The sequence below is a fragment of the Danio aesculapii genome, chromosome 8 (assembly GCF_903798145.1).
Source record: "Danio aesculapii chromosome 8, fDanAes4.1, whole genome shotgun sequence".
Taxonomy (NCBI): Eukaryota; Metazoa; Chordata; class Actinopteri; order Cypriniformes; family Danionidae; genus Danio; species Danio aesculapii.
The window spans coordinates 30,854,059-30,869,884 of NC_079442.1; the positions used below are offsets into that span (position 1 = coordinate 30,854,059).

The window sequence follows — 15,826 nt, forward strand, 5'->3', positions numbered from 1 at the left end:
AGCGTATAGAGTGTGTTTCTGAATCTTCAGGTTAAAGTTAGTCCATGTTCCAGTTCATTTTGTTCATCTACTTTGAATGTTTTTATAATTTATTTAAAGAGCAGCAAATAACATTTTACAACACAAAAAATATACATGCCAGGGGTCAATTATAAATAAAATACAAATATACAAAATGCACATATTAAATAAATACATTATAGAGTTCACAATTTTTAAAGTGGGTAGGCTTCCTTGTACAAAGAGTCTCTGATGCTGGTAATAGACAAGCATAGTTCAGTGATCAATACCTTCAAATTTGGTTGCTTATTAGTAAATTAGACAGTAAAGCCAAAAATTACATTTTCCCACAATGATAAAAGAGGTTTTGAACACTGAAAATTGTTAATAGTTTTTTGCACCTCTTCCTTTTGACTGAGTATGTACAATACCAAAAGTGTAAAACCGTCTCCTCGTATTCATTACAAAAATACAATTTACATCAATTCCACTTTATATTTTTGTAAATAATGTTTTGCTTAATAAAATCTGTGGAGAAGTTTATAGGATATTTCTTTAATTTTGTTTCTAACCTGATATTTCTGTGGTAACAGCCACACTTTTTTTTTCAGCAAATCAAGTCACCCTTTAATAAAGACATCCAATAAAATTGTATATAAGGAACAGTAGTGATTTCTTTTTGGAAAAGAGTTTGAAAAGCTCTATTATTACTCTTGGTATTTACTGTAAAACAAGTTTTGCCAACATAAGATTTATTAAAATCAAAAGACGATGGTCTTGATTAATCCCACTAAATAACATATGGGTCTCTGAAAAAATGTAACCAATAACTACTACAATAATACTGTGATGAGAAAGGAATTCGTTGTAAGAAAAGTATACCATCTTTATTATAAAACTGACTAACCAAATTAATTTTGTTGTAAAAAAATTGCATTTGTATTAGTTGTCTATTATTCCAATGTGGAGGAAAATTATGCTAATATATTAATGATCTTGATAGGAGCACTTGTTTGTGGAAGGCAGATAACTTAACTGGAATTTTGTCTATAATATAATTTCACATCTAAACAAAACTAAGACCACCAATATTTGATAAAACAATGATCTCCGCTTTGAAGTGCATACTGCACATGAGCGTACTCTGGCATATCACTTGAAATGAAGGACATTCATTTCGTCTAATTAATTTCACCCATGGTTTCCTCTGTCCTGTGTCTTTTCGTGGAAACTGAGGTGAGGATGTCGTTTTTTTTAAGCTGGAGCAGCCGGGAACGCTGCAATAACAACGACGAGACGACTCTGCCATTCTATCTTACTCTGTTCCATTGGAACCGGATGTTGTGGTCCGCTATTTCGCTTACCGGAACCAGGAAGTGTGAAAAGGGCCTATTATTTAAAGTTTGTTCTGAGATCAGATTTAAATTGCAACAAACCAAACTTGTAGAATCAAAAATTAAACCGAGTGACAATTATACGTTGTTGAAGTACTCAGAAAAAATGGAAAATGAAAATTTGAGATGCATTTTTTCATTTGTTTAATTTTGACGGTGTGAATTGAACAAAGCACTGCAAAGCGTTACACGGACCTACGATGCATTATTAGTGTATTAAGTGAAATCACATTTAAACAGTGGAAAAATACAATGTTATATGAGCTTGTCACATAAACTGCGTCATATAGACTTCATTTGTTTCACATATCGAAAGTATGTTATAAAGTATATCAATAGCTTTACCAACGAAACAATGGAAAACTAGACGTTCTCAAAATAAAAAAACGCACCTTCGGTGTCATCTGAAAAATCCAATCGCCTCTTGTCTACCATAGGTGTTTACTTCCAAGTATTCCAGAGTGTACCATCCCGGTGTTGTGCCGAAATCTGTGAGCCGTCGAAAACACCGCAGTCAAGTGAGCCGCCACATGAGAACAACCGGTCAAGCTAGCCGCCTCATGTGTTTTAACGCACTTCTGTTTGTGGAATTACGGTACAGAAGCTAGGGCAGCCAAAACCCTCACAAAGACATATATTTCAGCGGTTATTGGCTAAATGTGTCTGGTAAAAGAAACAAATGCATTAATTAAAATCAAAAATGTACTTTTTAAAATAAATATGAAAATTTAGAACATTAAATATTTTATTGCAGTTTTGGAGTTTTGCAAAAGTCTGCCAAAATAATTTAACACTGATCGAATTCATGTTTTTTTCACTGATAATAATAATTTCTTTAGAGTTGACATGACATTTCTGCTAATTTACAAGGCAAAAACATAAAGTCTGCTAAAACACGTCAGTTTTTTTCTACTGCTATTGCTGAGAATTTGCTGCCATAGTTGACATGAAATATTCAATTAATTCTATTTCAGGATGAACTTGACTCAATTTCCATGCCAAAGTGATTGGCATGTACAGCTGAATATGGCAAGAAAATAAAGATAAAGTATGGAGAAGTACATTACATCACTGATCCTTTCTTGCTTTTTCTACTGTTACAACTAAAATTCCTTCAGAGTTGACATGAAATATTCAATAAACTCTCATTCAGGATGACTTTGACTCTTTACATACCAACTTTCATATAGAATTACTGCTGAATTTGGCAGAAAAATGAAGGCAAAGTCTGCAAGAATACATTACATCACTGATCATCTTCTGCTTTTTTCTACCTGTACTATTAAAATTCTGTTAGAGTTGACATGCAGTTTTCAATAACTTCTAATTCAGGATGACCTTGACTCTATCTATGCCAAAGTTCATTGGGATTACAGCTCAATTTTGCAAAAAAATGAAGATAAAGTATGCAAAAGTAGAATTGTTCAACTATTTATTCTTCAGAATGACCTTGACTGCCAACATGCATCACTGATCATAACATAACTTTTTTTCTTATGGCTTTTCGTGCTTTGGCATTAACATGATGTTTTTGATAAATACTCTATTGAAAATAAGATTCTGTCCATTTAAAGTTTCAGACGGTTTTATGGTAAACATTTTATATAAAGTATCTTAAAATACATGACAACACACCTAATTTCATATTCTTCATTCATTTTCTTTTTGGCTTAGTCCCTTTATTAATCCGGGGTCGCCACAGCGGAATGAACCACCAACTTATCCAGCACATGTTTTACGCAGTGGATGCCCTTCCAGCTGCAACCCATCACTGGGAAATACCCATACACACCCAATCACACATACACTACGGCCAATTTAGCTTACCCAATTCCCCTATAGCATGTCTTTGGACTTGTGGGGGAAACTGGAGCACCCAGAGGAAACCCACAAAAACACAGGGAGAACATGCAAACTCCACACAGAAATGCCAACTGATCCAGCCGAGGCTTGAACCAGCAACCTTCTTACTGTGAGATAATCATGCCACCCACTGCGCCACCTAACGCCCTAGTCTACAATCATTTTATTTTTTAAATTTAATTTTATGCAATATGACTTACAGTACATGAGTTGGACAAACTAATAGCTTATTTGCTTACATTGGTTTATTTTTTTCTTAGCCTACCTAATTTACATTGAAAGATATTTCCTTTCTGTGGCGACCCCTGATTAGTCAGGGACTAAGCCGAAGTAAAACACATGAATGAATGATATTTACTTTTTTTTATAATATTATTAAGAATCTTCCATATTTTTTCTTTATTGTTAACAAAATAAAAACCACTTACAATAACAATTACTTTTATATAGTCTAGATTCAAATAAGACATATGGCTATACATTGACATATGATTTATTTATTGTCTAAAAAGTTACCTTTGGTTTCAGAAATTAAATTTTGCAAAAGTGATTACTTTTATTTTTTAAAAATTACTTTTAACATTATACTCAAAACACTGGAAATTGTGCATATAGGCCTAAAAGAATATTGGCTACAGTCTACAGTGTACTGTTTAAATTAAAACATTCCGAAGCGAATTTCCACAAGCTTCAGATAACAGATTTTCACTTGTAAATCATAGTAAATGATTTTGGCCTATTGACTGAACTTGCATTTTAAGTTGGTTAACATTGGTTTTGGATAAATCTTTTTTCCCTCTGCATAATGTTCTTTTGCATACTTTATTCTTCTGCCAAACTCAGCTGTAAATGCTGTAAATGTAAATCTAAACAAAAAAAATGCCATGGAAAGAGTCAATGTCATCCTGAATTAGAATTAATTGAAAACTGCATGTCAACTCTAAAAAATGTTAATAGAACAGGTAGAAATGTAAGAGATGTTCAGTGATAAAATACACTTTTGCAGACTTTACACTTTACTTTGCCAAATTCAGCTGTAAATGCCAATGAAAGTTGGCATGCAAAAAGTCAATGTCATGCTGAATTAGAATTCATTACATACAGTATTTTATGTCAACTCTATGTGAAGAAATTTTAGTTATAGCGGTAGAAAAAGCAAGAAAGGATCAGTGATGTAATGTACTTCTCCATACTTTATCTTTATTTTTCTGCCAAATTCAGCAGTAATTCTATATGAAAGTTGGTATGTAACGAGTCAAAGTCATCCTGAAATAGAATTAATTGAATATTTCATGTCAACTCTGAAGGAATTTTAGTTACAGTATTAGAAAAGGCAAGAAAGGATCAGCGATGTAATGTACTTCTTCAAACTTTATCTTTATTTTTCTGCCAAATTGAGCTGTAAATGCCAATGAAATTTCCCATGGAAAGAGTCAAGGTCATCCTGAATTAGAATTTATTGAAAATGTCTTGTCAACTCTGAAGAAACTTTATTAGTGCATGTAGAAAAAGCAGAAAATTATCAGTAATGTATTCTTGCCGACTTTGCCTTTATTTTCTTGCCATATTCAGCTGTACATGCCAATCACTTTGGCATGGAAATTGAGTCAAGTTCATCCTGAATTAGAATTAATTGAATATTTCATGTCAACTATGGCAGCAAATTCTCAGCAATAGCAGTAGAAAAAAACTGACGTGTTTTAGCAGACTTTATGTTTTTGCCTTGTAAATTAGCAGAAATGTCATGTCAACTCTAAAGAAATTATTATTATCAGTGAAAAAAACATGAATTCGATAAGTGTTGAATTATTTTGGCAGACTTTTGCAAAACTCCAAAACTGCAATAAATATTTAATGTTCTAAATTTTCATATTTATTTTAAAAAGTACATTTTTGATTTTAATTAATGCATTTGTTTCTTTTTACCAGACACATTTAGCCAATAACCGCTGAAATATATGTCTTTGTGAGGGTTTTGGTGACCGTGAACGTGCAGACACTGAAATCAAGCGATCAGCGTCGAGCGGTGCTGTATAAGGATGTTTTAAATCCCGGGATTCAGAAAACAGGTTCATGGAGGAACTTTAATGTAGTCCTGATATGTTGACCATCCAAATTCTTGTAAAGAAGAAATAAATAAAAAATTCTGTCGCTGTTGTTGTCTCCTGATAGACTCGTAATTTGCAGGTTTCTTAATGAAATAGTTTATGCATTCCAGATTCAAACTACTGACAGATGACACTGCAGATCGGCTTCACGGAATCTGAGGTAACATTCAACCATCTAAATATTCTACTGCATATATGCCAGATTACAATGTTTAAAGTTTAGAAAGTAATGCAATCTTCTTTCTATTTGTATAACATTTTGACCAGATATTAGACTAATATATATTTAATAAACTGTGTCTGGAATCTGAAAATCAGCTATTGAAATGCCCTTTGTTTGATTATGTTTAATAAAATAACTCATGTCATATCTTATGCATCTAAAGCATGTTGACCAGATATTTATCCACAAATACTGTAGTCACTGAATCTGAAATTAACTGAAAATAATGTTTAATAAAATGACTCATGACGCTCCTCCATATGATCTGATTTTGAAATCTTTAGAAAGGTCATCGACTCTGACAGATAAAATATATGCCTACAGAATTCCTATTTCTCTTTATCTTAGTGCAGTCATTTTTCTTTTTCTTTTTAAGGATGCATTTTTGATGTCTTAGAGAAACAACAGGGTCAAAATCATTGGTTTGGAACAATGACAGAGTTTTCATTTTAAGGTGAACTATCTGTTTTTACTCATTAGATTCAGTGACCTAAAGATCAGATCAACTGTATCTAAGAATAAGTGAGTCTGATCAATATTGCTTTATAAAAGAGGAAGATGATGAACTGACACATAACCTTTATCCCTTTATCAAATATTATAATCAGTCAGCATGTGGTGTAACCTAACATTTCAATGAATTTTATAGGTCATTTTCAGTGAAGTGTATAAAGATATCTGGTCATCAATGTTTTTAAAACAGGAATAGGTCTGACACAAAATTAGTCGATTTATTAAACATTATAATTAAGTTTATACAGGGATAACACACTTCTATGGCTATGAATCTTACTTGTATCACATGTAATTTGAACTCGGTATTTAGCATTTGTAATGAACAAACTATACGATTTGTTTTCGACTAAATCTTTAGTTTTACCAGTCTACCAGGAGACAACAACAACAAAATATCACGACTCCATTAAAGTTCTTCCATAAACCTATTAAGAAATTAAATTTAATATTTATTATTTATTAGGAAATGAAAAAAACATACTTTAATAATGATATTAATAATGTCAATGATGACGACGATTATTATTATTAAGTAGGATAGTTTATTTCATAGAAAAGTCTACTTTTACAATTTAACAATTATTATTATATAGATTTGTATATTATATAGATTTATTACACACCGATTGATATATTTCAAGTGTTTATTTGATATATGAATTATATTGAAATAGTAAAATTCATCAACTTTTCGATGACATTCTAATTTATTGAGATGCTTTATTTGTATAGATTGCTGTTCAATGAAAATGACACATAAAATTCATAACTATTGAAATGTTAGGTTACACCACATGCTGACTGATTATAATATTTGATAAAGGGATAAAGGTTATGTGTCAGTTCATCATCTTCCTCTTTTATAAAGCAATATTGATCAGACTCACTTATTCTTAGATACAGTTGATCTGATCTTTAGGTCACTGAATCTAATGAGTAAAAATAGATAGTTCACCTTAAAATGAAAACTCTGTCATCATTTACTCATCCTTGATCTGTTCCAAACCAATATGAGTTTCTTCTGTTGAACACAAAAATATATATATTTTGAAGGATGTTGTAAACCTTGACATCCATAGTAAAATCCCCACTCTCCTCCACTGTATTTATTTTATTTTTTTGTAAAAGGATGATTCATGCCTGACTCCAATTTTCAAACACTTATAAAGTGTACACAAAGTGTAGTTTTTCAATGTGATTTTTTAAAATTAACTTTATATTTTTGGTTTTCAAGTTTATAAAGACAGTCGAACTTTACCCTTTTGATAACAAATTTCTAACTTGTGACATTTATGTCTAGAAAAACTTAGCAAAAAAAAAAAAAAAAAAAAAAACACCAGAGGGAATATCAGTGTTATTTAATTTAATTGTCAGTTGCTGACATGTAAACATTACTGCAAATTGTAGGGTGCAAGATTTCTGTAATGTCTAATTGCTAAGAACAGACAAAAAGAGAAATAGGAATTCTGTAGTCATATATTTTATCTGTCAGAGTCAATGACCTTTAAGATTTCAGAAAATCAGATCATATGGAGGAACGTCATGAGTCATTTTATTAAACATTATTATCATTCATATGAATATAAGAAGGGACTATGGCTATTAATTTTAGATTCAGTGACTACAGCATTTGTAAACAAATATCTGGTCAATATGCTTTAGATGCATAAGATATGACATGAGTTATTTTATTAAACATAATCACACAAATAAAAGAGGGATGGCATTTCAATAGCTGAATTTCAGATTCCAGACACAGTTTATACAATATATATATATTAGTCTAATATCTAGTAAAAATGTTATACAAATAGAAAGAAGATTGCATTACTTTCTAAACTTTAAACATTGTAATCTGGCATATATGCAGTAGAATATTTAGATGGTTGAATGTTACCTCAGATTCCGTGAAGCCGATCTGCAGTGTCATCTGTCAGTAGTTTGAATCTGGAATGCATAAACTATTTCATTAAGAAACCTGCAAACTACGAGTCTATCAGGAGACAATAACAGCGACAGATTTTTTTTATTTTATTTCTTCTTTACAAGAATTTGGATGGTCAACATATCAGGACTACATTAAAGTTCTTCCATGAACCTGTTTTCTGAATCCCGGGATTTAAAACATCCTTTTACAGCACCGCTCGACGCTGATCGCTTGATTTCAGTGTCTGCGCGTTCACGGTCACGTGCATGAGTGACAAGCACGTTCCCGAGTGAAATGTTTACTGAACAGCGCCCTCTGGTCACAGTTTTCGACGGGTCACAGATTTCGGCACAACAAAACATATCCCACAGTTGGTCCCGCCTCTCTGATTTAGAACTTCCTGTTGAGTGGAATTACAACACAAGTAATGTATTTTGCCTTCACAGATTTCAAATAAACCAATCAATGTAAACATTAATGTTTAAATAAATTAATAAATAACAGTGTACTTTTAAGAAAAGGGAAGGATTTTTCCCAGTCCATTCGCTCCTCTTTTAATTTAGCAAAATTGCTTAAAGTATTTCTCCAAAAGTAAATAACCCCATTTAAATGCTTGTATAGGCTGTTAATATTTACGTACAGTAACAACACTGGTTAAAACAAACATTATGTGTTAAGTGATAAAATGTTATTTATTACTTTGTCACGCCTGTCAATCATTTCTGAACAGTGATCCAAAACATTAAAATAACAACTTAAACACATTTTTCCTTCTACCAAAACCCTCATCTGTTGGCAAACTTGAAAATCTAGGGTGTTTTTTGTCTTTGAGACAGAAATATCTTTAAAATACAAATGATAATAGTGATGCATGAGATATTTCTGTAACTCCACTGAAAAATTATCTTCAAAACCAATCCAAATCTTCAGAGGACATTATGATTTTTTTTTTATTTAGGCTTAAAGGGCACATAGTTTACCTCTTTTTTATGATTTAATATTAATATTATGGTTCTTCTGAGTGTGCCAGTTTAGGTTCAGTTTAAAACACAATTCAGATTTTTTTATTATAATGTGTTAAAAAGTGTCATGTTGGGGGCGTGTCCACAGTTCGCTGATTTAGGGGTGTGTTGCTTCACATGTAAATTAGTTTCGGCTTCCCGCCAACGTAACAAGGGGGCGGGGCCATGAGCTCACCCGCTCTGCGTTTGCAACAGACAGGCAGACGGAGAAGGAGAGAGAAAGGATCACCATTCAGTCGTACATGTACGACTCTGACACAGACCAAGCAGAGAGTACAAAATCATTTGTGTCTTTGTACAGTTTTACAGCCAACTGTGTGCTAGTTTCACGTGCCGAGCTTGTACACAGAAACTATTAACCACGCACACTGAATTAATTTTGACCGAGGCACCGGATGCGCCACTCGAAGCCACGACATTGCACACCAGACACTCTCTGTGGCGCAGCAGAAACATGAAGTGTCCCGAATCGTCGCGCCACGCATTTTTGAATTCTAAACATAGATTTCTGCAGCGGTCCGCGGCGCCCAGCCGTCGACTTGAGTGTACCCTGATAGAAACCTATGTTTAGAATGCTAAAACGCATGCTAGTTAAGATCACAGGGAGCTTCTGGGATTGCGAGAAATGCAAACGGCTGAAGTATAAGGTAGACTCAATGAGAAGTACACATGTTTGCAAACCTACCTAAAGATACAACCAATAATTCCGATTAGAGCGATAATGTGGAGAATATTGCTTTTGTGTTGAGACCAAATGAGCCTTGCATCTAAAAATAGAGCTAGGGTGTTCCTTTAGTGATATCGCTTCAACTCACGCTGAAAATGGCGGACGTGAATCAACAAACTGAGGATATGATGACGCGCCTGTCAATCAATATTGGTGGGCGGGGGGACCGCACTCCTACGTAAAGTTGCGGTCGATTTGAAAACAGCTCCAATTGGTCCACCGTTTTTTATGTTGTTAAATTGAAAAAAAAGCACTGGGTTTGCTTATATCACCCCAATATGACGGTCTATACACCATACATACACATATGTCTGTCTAAACAGATTGAAAAGTAGATTTTTTACCATAGGTGCCCTTTAACAAAACAAAACCATAAATACAATGAAAATGTAAAAATTATTTGAGCAACATGCAGAAACAAGTTTTTAATTAAGTTAGATATTTAAACATGACAACAAATGTGTTTTATAAAAAGTCATGATAACATGTTTAAAGATAATCAACTGTAATTTATACAAATATTCCTGTATAACTGCTGTAAGTAAAGACAGGCCAATGCAAAACAACTGACCATGCCCAGAGAAAAATCATTCACTATTTAGAATTGTGTGAATTCATTTGGAATTTACAGTTGTTTCAAAACATGTCTAAAAGAGAACTACAGTGGCTTATAAATATTTCTTTTACTTAAGAAAGAAATACACTATAAGTTAAATAGTATAATAATAAATCCTGTTAGAATGAACAGATAAGGTCAGTGACAGCTTATGTCAATTATATATATATATATATATATATATATATATATATATATATATATATATATATACAGATATTTGCTTGTGTTAAGACACTTCAGTGGAAAAACAACAAAAAATATATATAGTTTTTTAACAAAGTTTATTCATTAGAACGTGCTCTCCTTGTTTTCAGTATTTAATCTTTATCATGATGTTGTAAACACAAAATAAAGTATTATAAGATGAAAACGTATATGTAGAGTTCTAACTCCCTAGTGTCATAAGTAACATGTTTATAGTTTCTCTTTTGAGTTTACTTTGGTGAAATGAGGAACATCACATTTATGGTCATGTGATACAGCTCAATATCAGCATGGCTGTGGCAATAGACACAAGACTGTGCTTTCATGTGATAATCTAAAGATGTCAGTTTCAAGATCTGGGCAAAAGCCTCCACTGGTAATCAAAAATACCACTTTAGAACTAGTTACAAAGGAATGCATTTTATTTAATTGCATAAAGTATACAGTGTTGGGGATTAGCTATTAGTAAAGGTGTATTTTCAGCTGACAGAAGCTCAGGTACTTATGAAACAAATGTAGCTTTTCCAGCAGCTATCTACTTTTTTAATCAAGTAGCGGTGTAGCTTGACAGTAGCCATTTTAGTGAATCTTCAAAGGTCTTAAGCAGCACAGCATCATCTTAGATCACATACTGCAAGTGTATTAAGGCAGTCTATTGGTATATTAATGTATTACAGTTAGTTATTATTAATGTATTACTGTTATTTTGTAAATCATTTGTTTTTAAGTAACAACTGTTTTTTTCATGATATTGTGTGAATTATTTTGTTATTACAAGGCTACATTTGTTGCAGCTGCTTTTTGTGTAGGTTGACAGAAGCTTAGCTATTTGAAGATTTTGTTCACAAAGCACACACACACACACACACACACACACACACACACACACACACACACACACACACACAATCTGTTGGGGGGAATCTCCTCATCCATTACCAGAGTGCAGCATCCACCTGGATGATGCGACGGCAGCCATATTGCGCCAGACCATACACCACACCCCTGCTGATTGGTGGAGAGGAGACAGAGTGTTGAAGCCAATTATGATATGGGGATGGTTAAGAAGCCATGATGAAAAGAGGCCAAAAAACCCTTTTTTTCAAAGGACATCCAGGGATTTTTAACGACCAGAGAGTCAGGACCTCGGTTTAATGTCTCATCCAAAAGACGGCGCTCACTGAGCAGTCTAGAGTTCCCATCAATATACTAGGACATTAGGACCCACTCAGAGCGCAGATTGAGTGCCGTCTGCAGGTCTCACTAACGCCATTTCCAGCAGAAACCTAGCTTTCCCATGTGGTCTCCTATCCAGGTACTGACCGGGCTCAGCCCTGCTTCGCTTCAGTGGAAACACTTTAATCCATATATTTTTAACAGAATATTACTAGGTGGATTCTATTGTGTTATTTAGAGATTCAGATGATAAGGTGATGAGTGGAGTCACTGCATTTGGTAATGTCTGGGAAAAAAAAAGATTCAAATAAAATTACATATTTATTAAACATATATTAAAACATTTAAAATAAGTTTTCCTAAATCTCTTGGCTATCTATTCTATTTACTTATTTTTTAAATTAATATTAATAACTTTTTAAATAAATTAATTTCAAATATGCAGAACAGAGTAAGTGATGGTTTATATCACCTTATAATTTTAAGTATTAAGACTTTTTTATAATAAGACTAATTTAAACGTTTAATAAAATATCAGTATGTTGGCGTGATCAAACAAACTTAAAAATGCAATCTTCAATCTAACTCAGTCTGAGTCGATTCTACATTATGTGATTGTTGTTTTGTTCTGTTTCTGTTCCATTGAAAAGCTCAGTTTTTTTTACTTACTGTCTCAAGGTCACATTTATTTTGCACAAAGGTACTCTCCTGTACTGGCACGGTCTCGCTTTGCACAAAAGGACTCTCCTGTACTGACACTTGGTGATTATTATCTAGAACATAAAAAAATATTACATCTGCACAATATGTTTAAATTATTCGATTTTTAAAAGTATTACCTCTTTTAGAGTTCTGTGGTTTTTTAGGTTTTAATTTGAAATAAGTTGTGATCCCAGCAGTCAGCAGAACACAAAAACCAGCACCAATTACAGTTCCAACAACAATAGCAGCAACTGAAGCTGAATCCTCACATTCAACATCAGATGACGCTGTTCCTGGTGTTTTTACTTTACGTCCCTCTTTCTCACAACTGTAAAATATGAACAATGCTAAAGAATGTCCAGACTTTTTAGAACAGTTTATTTAACCTGTAATTCACTGAACTATTTTTATATAATTACTCACTAACTTTGAATGTGGTCGACAGGTGGTGAAAGAACCATTAGAGTAGGAGCCTTCTGTGCAGTTACCACATTCAGTATTGGTAAAAGGTGTTCCTGTAAAGATATTAAAATAATGACTTTCTAATGAGAGTCCATCATTAAAAGCATAGCTGGTATTTTACATTGCAACACAACACACATTCAATGCTTCATATCTGCATTCAAAATGCAATCTTAACGCACCAATTTTCTGTTGCTACAAGTTTTAACTCAATTGCAAGTACAATACTAAAGCATCGCTACTTGCATTACTTGCACAGCATACTTTACTATACAGTACATCAGACTGTGCTGTCCATTACAATGTAACTGTCACTACATTTTTCTACATTTTACCATGACATCAAAATTCTGTTATATTACTATATTTATACTAATTCTGCCAATGCAAATATACTGCACTATACTGTGAATTAGGTATACATGCAGTGTTCAGAGTCTTCTCTTGTGTTGTACTGCACAGCCTCTGATGTGAATTTACTCTTATATTATCTTTAATACGTACTGCAACAGCTGTATCATATAATTAAGTTTGGTCTAACTTTATTTGACATTTTTACTAAGCTATTTGATGTTTAACTGATTGACTATTGTAGGTAATCATAGTAATCACACACCTGCTTGTTTGATATATTGTCCAGGTTGACATTTAGAGTGTTCTACTGCAAAACTACAACCATCTTTATTTCGCTGTATACAGTAGGATCCTGCTAGTGGCTCACAGACAGTATCTGAAGATCGTGTGCAGGTCTTCTTTACTCTCAGACCATTGGCTGTGAAAAATAAATCATATAAATATGTATTTGACTTAAATAAATCATATAAATAAAAGTGACATACTAGATATTCTTTACTTCAAGTGTTTGTTTTGAGGAACATTCTCACCTGCGTCACAAGCAGTGCAGGCGAAGCACCTTTCTAAACCATTGGGTTCGTCAGTGTATGTTAATGCCGGACATGGAACACAAGTGGTGCTGGTATCGATAGTACAATGCCAGTAAACATGGTTTCCTGCAAACATAAATATCTTTGAAAAGACACATCATAAAAGGGTAAAACATGAGAATAGCTTTTAGTCATACATCACAAGTTCATAACAAATATAATCAAAAAAAGCATATGAGCTTGTTTTTTTATGTGATTAATGTCTATTAGGGGTGTAACGGAACACAGAGGTCACAGTTTGATTTGTACCTTGATTTTGGAGTTACAATTGGTATGGTACAACAGAAATAAGCAACAAATCTCCAGTGCTTGCTCTGTCACAATCCAGTGTTTTGTCACAATCAGTGGCGTAACGCAAAATGCGTCCGCAACGCCACTGGTCACAATTAGATACAGAACTGAAGAGCTTCTTGAGATGTTGCAAAAGTACAAAATAAACACAATGGTGAAAAATAAAACTATAATTAGAAAATTGTGTGTTAAAGTTTTTAAAGTTCAGCCCTCTTCGAACAACAGAAACACAATAAATGTGTATTAAATTCAACATTCAGTAAGTTTCAAAATTGAAATCTCTTTTAATAAAAATTGATCACAGTGTACATCCATAACAGCAGGTACAGAAGACAACAACTGTTTAATATTATGTGTTAGAAAAGCGTTCACTTACTCACAGACTGACTTACATGCGCACAAGGCGAGATGGTATCATTCAATTATTCTCCTTCAGCTTAGTCTCTATTTCAGAGTTCGCCACAGCAGAATGAACCACCAAATATTCCAGCATAAGTTTTACGCAGCACATGCCCTTCCAGCTGCAATCCAGTACTGGGAAACACCCATACACATATGCACTACAGCCAATGTAGTTTATTCAATTCACCTATACACGTCTTTAGACTGTGGGGAAAACCGGAGCACCTATAGGAGACCCACGCGAACATAGGGAGAACATGCAAACTCCACACAGAAATGCCAACTGACCCAGCCGGGAATCGAATCAGCAACCTTATTGTTGTAAGGCCATTTTTTGATGGACGTGCTTGACTTATACACTCACGTCTTTGGAAGATCCGCATTTTTTTAGATAACGTGAAAATAACAATTTTAGCAACTACACCCAGCAGGGCTCATTTCAGATACCATCAGTTCCAGAGCAGTATACCAATGGGAAAAACTCTGGGATGGGACGAGTGTTTACGGTAGAAGTTGACAACACCAAAATGGCGCAAGCACTGTGGCTTACGTTTTCAGATGCAGACACATTCTTTGTGAATGGCTCCTCAGTTGTTCTGCTGTGGTCATTTTTGTCTAACTCCAGTGACATGTGGACTGACTGTGTCTGTGAACCGAACCAATACATGTACCGATACACCCCTACTGTCTATTCTTAAGTTCTTATTAAGATGTCCAGGATACAACAAAGCAAAAAAAAGCTAGTTTTTAAAAACACTGTAAAGTTTATTGAGAAGATTACAGTACTCTTTAAACTTTGTTATTGACTCAGGCGGAAACATATATTCTGCAATCTATACTGTACCTGGCGCACACATGGGGCAGCATTCCCCATTTATCTCATATTCCGCACGTGCACATGCACTGAAACACAGCTCCAAGTTCAAAGTTACCAGAGTAGCAATAAATAAGAAAAATCCAAACTTAAACATGTTCAAATAAAGTGGAAAGCAGGACACAACGCATTAGACCGAGATCTTGATTTTTAGACATATTGGGAAATTTTTGATTTCTTACACCAATTATAGAAAAAGAAATAAGGGTTTTCTTCTTCATAAACGCTGTGGTTTTTGCAGACAGCTACATATTCCCTTATAGTTACAGTAGATTCAATTTCTCTTTGTGGGTTTCCTCTTGAAATAGCTGTGCATGCAGCTTCTTTCTGGAAGGATCTGAAATGACAAAATGACAGCAAGTGAATTTCATG

At 33.8% G+C, this 15,826-nt stretch overlaps 1 protein-coding gene across 1 annotated transcript; it reads right to left on the reverse strand.

The window, feature by feature from the left end:
• Positions 1-10,833: 10,833 nt before the first annotated feature.
• On the reverse strand, positions 10,834-15,567 carry LOC130234070 (tumor necrosis factor receptor superfamily member 14-like). Its single transcript, XM_056464346.1, has 7 exons — positions 15,425-15,567; positions 13,828-13,953; positions 13,560-13,715; positions 12,909-12,996; positions 12,619-12,809; positions 12,484-12,552; positions 10,834-10,976 (listed from the first exon to the last, which is right to left on the reverse strand). The coding sequence occupies exons 1-7, from the start codon at positions 15,549-15,551 to the stop codon at positions 10,834-10,836; spliced, it is 900 nt and encodes a 299-aa protein (XP_056320321.1). The 5' UTR covers positions 15,552-15,567.
• Positions 15,568-15,826: the final 259 nt, after the last annotated feature.

Coding starts and splice junctions, on each gene's coding strand:
- LOC130234070 (XM_056464346.1), bottom strand. CDS start 15,551: ATGTTTAAGTTTGGATTTTTCTTATTTATTGCTACTCTGGTAACTTTG. Junction 12,553..12,618: donor ACCACAGAACTCTAAAAGAG/GTAATACTTTTA, acceptor TTTATGTTCTAG/ATAATAATCACCAAGTGTCA. Junction 10,977..12,483: donor GACCGTGCCAGTACAGGAGA/GTACCTTTGTGC, acceptor TTTGATTACCAG/TGGAGGCTTTTGCCCAGATC.